Here is a 12,757-nt window from a genome sequence, read left to right as displayed (position 1 = left end):
AACGAGATCAATATACTATCTTTCCAATAAAATTTATTTATCAATTTTTAATATAAAAAACACCCAAAATGTGTTTGTAATTTTGTATACACACAGTTACATATTTTTTTCAATTTTTATACTGTATTTGTAATTTGAAAAACTACGTTAGCTGGGGTAAAATAGTAATTTAAAAAATCATATAGCTGCAAAGTCGGCTAATAAAAAATGAATACAAATAAAAATATAAAAAAGAAAAGAAAAAAAAAATGGTAAAGAAAGAATTGTAGTTCGAGCTTGAAACTTCAAATCAAAACCCTCCCATTCCCCAAATTGTTAGTTTTTGATTTTAGTACCAATTCCGTACACATCTCCCTCCCTATCTGTCTCTTTCCCGGTGCGTTTTGCCCTCTCCTTCTTTCTCTCCTCTTTTCTCTTAATCCAATTAGAATTAGAATTAGAATCAGAGCTCCCTTCAATCTAATAGGCCATACTCTTTTATCTCTTTGAATTTTCTTTTATTTTCAAAAACTTTGAGAATTCTCTCCATTTCTAATCTGAGTCTTGTCCTTTTTCTGGCGGGAACTCAACAGCTGGCGGGAAGGAACCAACGTTTTCCTCTGGGAATTCTGGGTTTTTTTTTGTTTCCATTATTTATTCTGTAATACCCCAAGGAAAGGTGAATTTTGAAGCTACACTGATGGCGAACCCACCGGGGAACCATCAACAAGAAGCGAATCACGCGTCGTCTTCTTTCAATGGAGGAAACTTGAGCAACGGGAGTACCATACCCGACAGCTCGGGTTCGGGTATGAAGCATAACCCCGGTATTGCCTTGGATTGGACCTTAGAGGAGCAAGCCATACTCGACGAAGGGTTAAAAAAGTGAGTCTTTTTTTTCCTATTTATGATTGTATAGAATTTTGGGTTTTTGGTGAAATTTTATTCTGTGAATTTTGAGACTCTTTAATTTCAAGTTTGAATTTTTAAATTCAATTTTAAAATACTAGGAATGTGAATTTTCTTGTTGGATTCTTGATTGAATTGTGGTTTCTTTATTGTTCCTTGGAACTGGTTGGAAACAATACATAAGGAGATAGTCTACATCTTACTGTGTTCGAGTTTATAAATGGCAGGGAAAGAAAAGGGAAGAAATGTTTAGTAGCCAATAATCGTGGGAACAACATATTATATACCATCATTGATCCTTCTCAGAATTTTAATGGAGATAGAGGTCGTTTTTCTGAATGTCACTGATTATATTTTACCTAATTATTTATTGTTTTGTTATAACCATGCTGCTGTTAATGACCCAATTGAATTCTTTCGACATTTGAGCTGATGAACTCATTATTTAATTTCGTTTATCTTTTCTTCTTTTTGTTGGGAGTGGGCAATGCATCAATAGTGCTTGTTCTAAATCTGTTTGTATTCCGCAGGTATATAATTTCACTTCTATGGTTTGAGGTGTTATCGATATTCCCAATTTACATATCATAGTTGCATTTTGAGTACTGATATGATTTGGATTGTGAATGAGGTGTTTTAAATGCTGTTTGAAAACCTTATGCTTGTTAGTATAAACTTTTGTCATGCCAAGACACTATGTATTTTTGCACCAAAGGTAAAATGAAGTGTTGTGCTTGAAATAACTGACCTCATAGACATTAAACTGCTATATAGTCAAATGTTTGAATCATCACTAACATTCGGATAAGTTCTGACCTCAGTTAACGTATCAAAACTTAAAGAATCACCTCTCCTCTAAACTCGGAATGCATAAGTTTCATAATCTAAAACATGACATTTTTGTGTGTGGTCTTTCCACATTTTTCCAAATGGTAACCAAAAGCTTATCACTAAGTTAAAACCGTACTGTTTACATATTTCTTTGTATCTGAACTTCTAATCAAGTGACTGACATCTCTCAAGCATCTTATTTCCTCCCAAGTCTTGATTCTGTATAATATTCAATCATTGAATTCCAATCTATATCTGACCTGCCCATAAGAATGTAATTCCTTAAACTTTCATTTCTTACTCATTTTTTTTTATCATAATGGAAGATTAAATTTAGTTGTGGTTGGAATCTCAAATTGGGGAATTTTCTTTGTAGTTGTGGAATTTGTGTTGCAATTAATTAGGCTGATACGTTTACTACAATATCTTGGAAAATCTTTTGTAATGTTTAATATGAATATTGCAATTAAATCAAGTTAATTTCTCTTGTAATTTTTGCCAGCCTCCTTCTTTTTATTTGTTTTGTTTCTTATGTTTCCTTCCATTTTCCTTTTTGTTTGGCTCCCCTACGATTTTGCAATCTTTTCCTATGTCACATCCACACTCCTGCTCTTTAAATACCCATTGATCTTCTTTACACGCCCTTCTCATAGTTGACCTTGTTTGCCTCTATTGAGATCACCCATCTTTAGATCTGTAAGAGATGGAAAGAAAAAGAAAAAGAAATTAATATTTTGTGATCATATATAGTTTTACTAATGATTGCCACTGGTATCCTAGAGACAGAGACAAAGGCTTGTGATAGTGGGTTTTAAGGTGTCTAGAGTTTATTATATGTTGTTCTATTTGTTCCATTCTTAGTTTTGTTGTTAGCCTTTGTTGAGCTATGTGGATAAGGCCTTTCTTTGGCGTAAACCTCCTCCTTATTTGTAGATATCATATGGCTTGATGCACTATAATGTGTTTACTTTCTTTCTTGTCAAAAGAAATACATAAACAAAGGAACTTAAGTAATTTGAAATGTATGGTGCACCAAAGTTATAATGGATAGCACATGCTGTTTGGTTTCGTTATCTTATCTCAATTTTGGCCACAAATTGTGCTAACTTCTATAGTAGCACATGCTTTCTTAGCTGGCTGGTGCCATGGAAGTTCCATGTGTCATACTGAAATGAATTATGACTTATCAATATGGAGATCCCTCTATTGAGAAAGAAAATAATAATTTTATTTAGCAAGGTTTCTTTTTTGTTTTTTTCCAAAACTTTTGTCCTTGACAAGATTAGATAAATGGTATCATAATCTTTTGGTCTGTTCAAATTGACATTGGAGAAAAAAGGACTCAAGCCTAGATCAATAAATCAGCTGAACGGAGGGAAATTTATTCCTTCCTGAAAACCACAATGATAAGAGAACAATTAGTCAACTTATTGACTAATTTTGCTAACTTAAACAATGTCAACTTAGATGAGACAAAATTTTAGATTCATCTAAAACATAAAGAAGAGAAAATGAAGAAATCATCTAAAAAACGTTTCTTGTAATTTTAAACTCAATGTTTCTTTATAATGTGAAAGATGATGAGGTGAACAAGAACGAGCAAGAAGAGCAGTTTATGAATGTATAAAAAGAAGAAGAGATTTGTTGAGATATGAGTAAGGAGGTAGTGGGCAATGCTCTTGGGCCTTGTATTATAGAAGGGTAGGGTGGGAGTTGGTGGGCTATGGCTTCATATCTCATATAATAAGACGAGAAGAAAAGATATATTAAAAAAATGCATATTCAGGTGCATTTGGAAGCTTGGAACACAGGGTGAAACCTTCAATCAATTATATTGGTGGCAAATTCTGGACCTTGTTTCTGCAAAAAAAAAAAAAAAAAACATTTATTGCTTAAATGACCACACTTGATGGGATATCATCTGGCTGGAGGGTCTAAACTACCTGTATTTCTTGTTACTGCTATATTGTCAAACTATGACCCAAATGCTTTCTGAATTGATGAATTCCGTTCTATAGCTAGTGGTAATAGTAGCCCCCTTTTGTCATTTTGAATTAATAATTTTCATGGACTATCAAGTAGCTGGGGTGATACAGCCACATTAGGAGCTGCTAAAATAATATTGCTATGTTTTTAAAATTTTTCATTTACTCCTTTTTTTCTTTTTTTAATGAAAGTGTCCCCTCCTTTTGAAGGCATTAAGATGACCTAAAGTTGCATTTCTCTCTGCAAATGAAAGTTTGTAACCCACGTACATGCTTGCTCCGTGTTGAAATCTAGAGTAATTAAGAAGGTAATGAAAACGCTTGTCTGTGCATTCTTGTCTTCACCTGGACAATAATTATCAAATAAATTTATTTTCTGACACATTTGACCAAGATGCGTCTTCAAATATTTCACTAACATGCATTGGGACAACTGCTGAATATCTGTCATTAAGTAGGTTGCAAAAATCCATGGAGTTTGTCGCACGTGTTGAGGAGAGGACTGCACAGATTTGCTTCTCTCCTCCTACCTTTTGTTGCATTATAAAACTCTGATATTTGATGTGGAAAATTGAAAATGGGTTCCTTATTTATTTATTTTTAACTATTTTCTTATAATTTCATCTGTTTCATATCTAGAGTCTCAATCATTTCCCTGATTGTAAGTTGTCTAGGATTTGTTAGAAATAGAATATCTGGTTGGATTTCTTTAAACCAATAATAGACGAAAAATCGGTGAGTGATTTAATATATTTAGATATGATTGATTTTACAATCTGAATTCATTATAATCCAATATTGATTTTACAATCTGAATCCATTATAATCTAATCTTTTTCCTTTTCTGTTCTGTTCTTTGCCATGAAAAAGTTGATTATGATCCTTATCTGTGGTTAATTATGGGATCCTTATTAATTATTAAGTGCATAGTTATATTTATATGTATATATATATATATATACATATATAAACTAATTTGTATATATATATATATATACATATATAAACTAATTTGACCTAGTCTTTCAAACAACCATTGGCAGGAGGTACTACTGGTAAGATTGCATATCGAAGCTTTTTGCGGGGAGTAAGCAGATAGAGAGGAATAATTCTCTCCCTCCCTCCATTCTTTTTTTTTTCTTTTTTGGTTGATTAACTAATTACCAAATGAATCCTCTAGTAGATGGAACATGCTATTTTTTTCCAGCACATTATTTTATTTTTGTTATTTGATTGGTCTTTTATTTTTCTTTTTGTTTTTTATGCCAATTAACCCAGTAACTTCATTTTCAAGTTTTAATGAATTGAAGTTTTTGTGTTTGCCTTGTATTGACTTCATCAATTTTGATTTTTCACAGAGGTGTTTAAGTTTTGATGTGATGTTGGTATCTCCTTGCAGATTTGCATCAGAATCGAGCATAATTCGTTACGCAAAGATAGCTATGCAGTTGCAAAATAAGACAGTCCGAGATGTGGCTTTGCGTTGCAGATGGATGACTGTAAGCCTTACTGTTCTCATATGTCTTTATTTAAACCCATCGGTTATTGTTTAATTGAATTGTAGAATGAATAGACTCATATATATAACCATATTTAGAACATATATCACAAGTGGCTTTAAGCATGCTACTACTCAAATAAGAAAGGCTGTAAACATTGGATTGCAATTCATATTTTTGGTATCATTTCTTTATTTGATTTCTGATGATTTAGCATTTCTGCTTGGTCAAAGGATATTTATTCTGTGTTTTCCAAGACAAATTTTGTTCATGCAGATATTATTTGTTTTTTTTTTTTTTTGATATGAGCATGATCTGGTTTATGCTTTATGCAGAAAAAGGAAAATAGCAAGAGAAGGAAGGAAGAACACAATTTGGCCAGGAAAAGTAAAGACAAAAAGGTATGGTTTACTGATTCTCTCTTTTCTGTGTGCATTGCTGTAGTAACTTTAGCAATTTGTGTTTTATTTGTTCCTTGACCCTGCTTAGTTGGTTATTTCTAAGAATGCATAAAATTAGGCATCAGCTAAAAAGCAAGTCTCTCTCTCTCTATGACACTCACATGCAGTCATTTTCTATTTATCTATCTGTCTATCTCCTCTTTCACATGGGCACACTTGAGGAGATGCAAATGACTGTTTCCTTTCACTGTGGAAAACTCTCTTATACATTAAGGTAGTGGACCGAAGCTCATTGACCATAGGAAAGTTATTGAGTTTAGCATAGTATTTTATATTTTTCTTGGTAGAGATGTTAGATGGAGATTTAACTAGTACCTGCTCCTAAGCAGCTATTTCTTTGGTGGAGTTTGATGGATGACCTTAAGTTCATGTGGCGTGTTTGTTATCATATATGCTCAAATCACGTTATGTGTGAATTAGTATATCAATGTCTTTTCCATCATCTTTTCTTTGAGGCCTTTGTTTTATTGGAGCAGTCTTTTGTCTGCTGATCAGTAGTTCTCTACTTCAACTGATTTTTAGACTTTGGAATATATTAGATTTAATAAGAAAAATTTTCTTTCAAAGTTACCTATTTGTGATAATATTTTTTTAATATGATGAGAAATAGGGCATATTTATATTTTAAACCATTCCTTGGAATCATAGATACTTAGGAATATATTTTGCTTGTGATTATCAGGAAAGAGTTGCTGATCCTTCGACAAAGCCTGCTCATTTTGCAGCTCGACCTAATGTTCCTCCATATGCACCCCCAATGATTCCTATGGACTATGATGATGGTATTCCGTACAAAGGTTGGATTTTATCTTTGAAGATTTTTACTTCTAATAACTCAAGGTTTAGCGATGTGCTTTGTTGCTTCTTATATGCAAGTTTAATTTCCTTAAAAATACTATCTTTTAGTCTGCATTTTTTAATTAAATTTTCTGAAATCAGTTGTTTTCTGTTTTATCAAGATATATTTGGTATAATATAAAAGAAGTTTTATGTACATCATCTTGAGGCAGAGAAACAGAGTCTTAGTCTATTATGTTTTATTACCTCACCAGTTGCATTGGGTTTTTGGTGTTTTCTTATATGCTATATTTGTTCACACCTCTTATAACTGGCATCGAAGATTGGTTGCTTGAGCTGTTTGTCAAAGAGGTTATAATATTTGGTTGAAAAAAAATGGTTAGACTTTTGAAGTAATTCAACAGTAGGTGTTGAAGCAGTTTTTTTTTCTCTTTTTTTAGCCTACATTTTTTTTGGCATGACTTGGTTGGTTCCCTTTTTATGTCTAGTTATCTGCTTTATAAACAAACAATTTCAAGTAAAGAAAAGAAAGGGAGAAAAGTGAGATGAAATTTTTCTGTTCTTACCATGGATAGTTTTAGCGCAGGCATGTTTTTCTCAATTCTTTGCAGAATGCGGGTGACAGAAAAAGGGTCCCAGACATGCCTAATAATATTACAGAAAGAATTATAAAGTAGCTGCAATACTCCATTTGGTTGGCGTTTTTGCTACTTGCTTTTGAAAAATTACTGTAAAGAAAAGTAAAAGGTAAAAAGCAATATCATAATTTATTCGAAATGGGAAAATAATTAAAATGTAACATAAATTACTGCATAATTAGTCCATACAAAAGTAAAATAATGCATTTTGTCATTTAAAAGAATTATACATTTTGTGCATGATCTTTGAAAAAGAATTTTGCTTTTATATTTAAATGGGCTTGCTGCTTTTTTGGTTCTAAAAGCAAAAAGCAAATAGTAAAAGCACCAACCAAGGTAGCCTAGCAAATGTCTTTTCTGTTTTTGTTCTTCTGCAAATGAAGCCTGAATTTAGATTTATAGTGTCTGAAATTTGCTGAGCATGAAAACTTTTATGCTGTTTATGTTGTTATTGGAAATTTAATTGAAAGCTGCATTATGCTGTTTGACAGCCATTGGTGGTGCAACAGGAGAACTTCTGGAGCGGAATGCCCAAGCCTTCAATCAAATATCTGCAAATCTTGCAGCTTTCCAGGTGAAGTACCCATGTTCTGAATAGATCAATTTTACTTTATTCTTCTGTTTATTTAGTTTGCATTCCAGTTTTCAATGTGCAAGGACTAGTATCAGATTTGGGTCCCTTAACCCTGTCTTTTGAACATCTTGATTTCTCACTTCTTTTAAGTCTGGTGTAAGGTATTTTAGCAAGCACATTGACTTTATGAAATCATCTACCCTGGTGCCAAATTCCTCTTTCTCTAATACATACTCATGCCTGCATGTGAAAGCACTCAGGAAGTAGTGTGAGCACAAAAACTATACGGTTGGATACAACCAGGTCCAGTCTTCATGTCCATTAGTTGATTCGATAACTGGTAAACCAAGGAATTATTAAAGGGATTTCTCATTATGTCTAAATTTTACAAGGTTGGATGAAATTTAAAGGAGTGCTTTATTTCTATCCGTCCAAGAGAAGTAGTGTATGCTTCAAATGTATTAATAAATAAAAGCATTTGTTACTCTACAGGTGAAAGCGGTTGCATCATTCTGAGTTCAGATTAGAATTAGTTTGTTTGGGCATTTTGTATGCTTGTTATAAAGCTACAGAAAATTATTTGTTTTGATATTAACATCATGATGGTATTGATTTTGTTCAAAGATTAAAGGAATAAGTATAGCATGTCTGTGGATTTAGATTTCTGTATACCCTTACCTATGCTTTTAAATATTTAGAGAGTCTCTTCATTTAGTATCAGCTGTGAATTTTTTTCTTTTGAAAGTTCATGAATTCCTTAAAAACAGAGGGAACAATTGTTCCACCTCTGAAAGGAACAGCAGATTTTGTCCTGTTACACTTTCACTCAAGTACAACATACCAAAATCTATTCAAAAATCATAACACTTCCCCTATATATATTTCAGCACTCATCATCCCCTAATCACCTAAGTTAAAAACCCAGAGAGCCTCAAAGGACAAGAGGCCATAGCGAAAAAGACACAAAAACAAAGGGTCAGTATCAGCCCAGCTATACATTTTTCACAGCCATTCCCTGTAAATCCAACATGTAATTTTTTAGAGTTAGCATTCTTCAGAGTGGAGCTGCAATAAAGAACATGTAAAAGTGACATCAATTATGACTGTCATACCAGTAAATAGCATTTCTAGCTGTTCATGTGGATTAACCAAACATTCTGATGTGCTATTTGTTTGCTTCAGTTTTGGTGGTTCTCTAACAGAATTTGTCTTCTTTATCATTTTTCAGATACAGGAAAATGTTGGTCTCCTCTGCCAAACTCGTGACAACATTTTCAAAATCATGAATGAGTAAGTTCCAGTTTTTGCTGAATTTCCCTTTCTATGATACTAGAATCTATTGTCACATGCATTGCGTGTGAATACTTGTTTGTTCACTTGTTTTAGTAACAATTATATATAAGATACAGATAATTATAAAATATAAAATTGTAGAAATAATTAAAATTTTGTAATATTAATTTATAGATGATTCAATACTATTAGATTAAGAAAAACATTTTTTTTACTCTTTAAAAAAAAGAAAAACTTTTTTTTAATGAAAGTCATTAAAATCAAATTCTTATTTACAAATTAATACTATTACATTAAGAAAAGTATTTTTTTAATGAAAGTCTTTCAAAAGAATTAGACTTTTTATTTGCAAATTGGATAAATTTTTTTAATATCTATAGCAAAAATTATTTTTAATGATAGTCACTTGATGTAATTAGGATAATAAAAAATATTTAAAATAGCAATTTAAAAATATAATGAGTAAAAGTTTTCATCAATGCAAAATATTTTCGACATCTGTACTTTTGTACATATTATAGATATATAGTGATTGAAAGTTGAGTTCTTTTTTATAAAAAAATTGAGCTATTTAAACAATGTTCCAGCTTACGCACTGTTGCAAACTGTCTTTCTTGACATGATAATTTGATTATTTAATACATTGTTTTCTCAACTGCAAGGATGTATATGCGTGAGTGTTTGGCACCTGTAGGTGCATGGTAGGCTTGGAATGCAAGTTTATCTTCATGCATTTATAATTTATTTGAAAAATTTTTTGCAGTGTTTTGTGTATTTGTGAGTGTCTCTGGGTTTCACTGGATTAGACAGAACTACAAATTAATGTTTTTCTCATCTCTTTGGTTCACCTTACTGTTATACAATTGGATAATATGCAGGTCTGCTTCTGTTTTACGTGTGCTAAATATTGTTAATGACAGTTGAACCGTCTTGCTGGGCATAAACATTAGTTAGTATCTGCCTCTAGGAATGTGTATCTGTTGTTTTCATCCAGGTTTTAGTCGTATGGATTGTGTTGTTTCTTTTATATTCTGCTCGCTGTTGGATGGGGGAAAATTTATTATCAATGTTTTTGGAGAAGTTCCATTAGCAATTGGTTTATCTTTCTATTAATGCTTCATTCACTCCAAACCAAAAGCCATCCCATTCGACAATCCAAGTTTGTGCTGAAGTTAGTATATTTAGGCACCCTTATAATCTTTAGCATTGGAAGGTAAAATTTAGGAAACACGGGTGGCTGATAGAAAGGACTTAAAAGTTCAGCTGGTGCCCTTTGTATTTATGCATACGTTTGTTACATGTCTGTTATTTTGGTTTCCTCTCATATGGGAAGGCCAGATTTTAGAAAAGATTAAATCACCTGACTTTATTTAATGATAAGATAATGCAGTTTATTGAGATGTGTGGAAACTTCTCTTTGGGGTTTTGCTTGGTCATGGCCATTTCTCAAATCTGAGATAATTTTATATTTGCAACAATCCTGTTATCAGTGCCATTCAAAATCATCTTTGTTTTTACTGAACCCAGATTGTTATTCGTAAAATAACTTAAATTGTGTATTCTCTCTTGCTCTCTCTCTTCGGGGTACAACAGTATATCGTCTGGTAGTTATTATTTCATAATAGTAATATTTCATTTTTTTATCAATTACAAATTTGCTAATGGATTAAATTCCTGCTAAGTGAGTATGCGATTTTGAAGATGCTAACTAATTTTTGTATAACCAATAATGCTTTTGGATGCTCATTTCTTGGTTTAGCTTGAGGATTTTTGTAACTTGAATATCGTTTCATTCACTAATATAATTCTTCTATGCTTCTATTACAGCTTGAATGACATGCCAGATATAATGAAGCAGATGCCACCACTTCCGGTGAAAGTGAATGATGAGCTAGCTGGCACCATCCTACCTCCTTCAACCCATATGATGCAATCATGATCCTGCCTCCGACTCATCAAAGTCTCCTGATTAGTTTCTGCGTAACAGTGCATGGGACGAGTCTGTGCTCCTGCCTCAAACCTGAACGAGAAAATAACTGTGGATGAGGTTGACCCACCTTTTACCATTGGAAATAAATTCTCTTCCCTCCTTGTATGTAGAGGCTTAGTAGCGTCATGGTTCCTTTTGGTTTCTGTACTCGATAGTTTGTTTCTTAGCTGATACTGTAGGAGGTGATTTAGGGCTTGTATAGGGGGACATATACATTAGAAAAGAGTTAAAATATCAATTTTAATTCTTTGTTTCGATATAGTTTTTCCAAACTTTTCTTTCCTTTTCTTTGTTGCGTGTTTTTCGGAGTCTACCGACAGGTGAGGCTGCGGATTGGGGATGTAGAAAGATTGTCTGGCGGGTTGGCTCACAGCATGGTAATGGGTTTGAACTTTGTATATCTGATATCTATTGTTGGGTAAATTATCACCCAAGGATCATGATCACATCTGCTGTGATGTCAAGAGAGATGCAAGTGCAGCCGCTTGTTTTGAATAATTTAGGGCGGAAGCAGCATTTTATTGACTGCAATTTGTAAGAAGCGAAATTTCCTTGCTAATGTCCTGCATGCCCACCATTTGCGCAATAAATTATCCTCCAATGCACGTTCTAGAATTGGACTCCTCTCTACGGCGTAGCCGACGTTTTAATGGTTACCCTTTTATATTATATTATTGGGACGAATTCTTCAGAAAGCCTAAACAAATTCAAGGCAGGAAAAGGATTTCAACTTTCTATTGAAGAAACGAGTATAACTGAATCAATCCAGAGTCCTTGCCAAAAACAATATAAAAATTAAAAAGCTCCCTTCTTATGAACCTTCAAGGAGTGTACGTCAGTCATTACGTTGACGTGTGATGTGAATTATTTTGTTTGTCTCTTTTCTTATTAAATCTTTTTAAGATAACAACCCTTAAATTATCTGAACTCTTTTCTCCAAAAATTAAAAAAGAAAAAGGAAGCAAACCTGTACATTTTCAAAGTAACTGTGTGTGGAGGCAGCGTTGTCATTTCGAATAAGAAATTTAATAATCTATTGTTTAATATAATCTATTGTTTTAATAATAAAATTTATTTTATGAATAAAAAAAGAGTTTTAATTATATTGAATTGTTATTATTAGCATAAGATTTTTAAGATGTTGATTCTTTATATAACTCTTAACTAGTAAAATTTCATTAAAAAAAATATTAGATTAGAGTTCATGAGTAATTAAATCTCAAATTATTATATATTGACAATTTTAATTTTAATATCATCCTAGCGTCAAATCTAAGATTTGACAAGTAAGGATTTTGTTTTATTGATTTGGGCTTAGGAATTAGATATACGCTTATTTTCTTTGCATGAGAAATAAGAGGTTCTTCGAGCAGACATGGTAAATTTCTCAAATAATTTTTTTTTCCTTTCATTCATTTCAATGAATATTACATATGCATATTTTTTATTTTGTTTCCATGATTATAATTTATCGATTTTGAAATTGAGGGAAAATATTCGAGTTAAAAATTAATTATACTAAATTAATATATCAAATCAATTTGCACGTTCTTATTTAACAATACATGTCTTTGTATTGATAGATACTCAGACATTAGTGATACTTTTTTCATATTTAAATTTATTTTCGTACAAATTAAAGTTTTAAAAAATAAATATATTATGCTTGCAACTGTAGAAAAATGATATTTGAGTCAAATTTAGAAACAAAAACATAGGGAAAAATTGTGTGGTCTAAGCAATTAAGATTTGGATTTTATTGGTTTAGTTAAACTTTAGTTAACAGATTAAAAAAAAAGT

General features: G+C 32.1%; 1 protein-coding gene across 3 annotated transcripts; it reads left to right on the top strand.

The window, feature by feature from the left end:
- Window positions 1–227: 227 nt before the first annotated feature.
- Window positions 228–11,216, top strand: LOC18602424 (uncharacterized). Of its 3 annotated transcripts, XM_007033798.3 has the most exons (8): window positions 228–376; window positions 573–864; window positions 5,104–5,203; window positions 5,539–5,604; window positions 6,347–6,461; window positions 7,592–7,674; window positions 8,903–8,964; window positions 10,795–11,216. In XM_007033798.3, the coding sequence occupies exons 2-8, from the start codon at window positions 680–682 to the stop codon at window positions 10,904–10,906; spliced, it is 723 nt and encodes a 240-aa protein (XP_007033860.2). In that variant the 5' UTR covers window positions 228–376; window positions 573–679; the 3' UTR covers window positions 10,907–11,216. The 3 variants fall into 3 exon arrangements, with proteins under 3 accessions (XP_007033860.2, XP_017974956.1, XP_017974955.1); XM_018119467.2 differs by having other exon boundaries at window positions 248–864; window positions 7,610–7,674; XM_018119466.2 differs by having other exon boundaries at window positions 250–864.
- The last annotated feature ends 1,541 nt before the right edge of the window (window positions 11,217–12,757 follow it).

This window comes from Theobroma cacao, unplaced genomic scaffold, assembly GCF_053813885.1.
Source record: "Theobroma cacao isolate CCN51 unplaced genomic scaffold, ASM5381388v1 tig013, whole genome shotgun sequence".
Lineage (NCBI taxonomy): Eukaryota > Viridiplantae > Streptophyta > Magnoliopsida > Malvales > Malvaceae > Theobroma > Theobroma cacao.
This window is presented reverse-complemented; position numbering and strand designations above follow the sequence as displayed.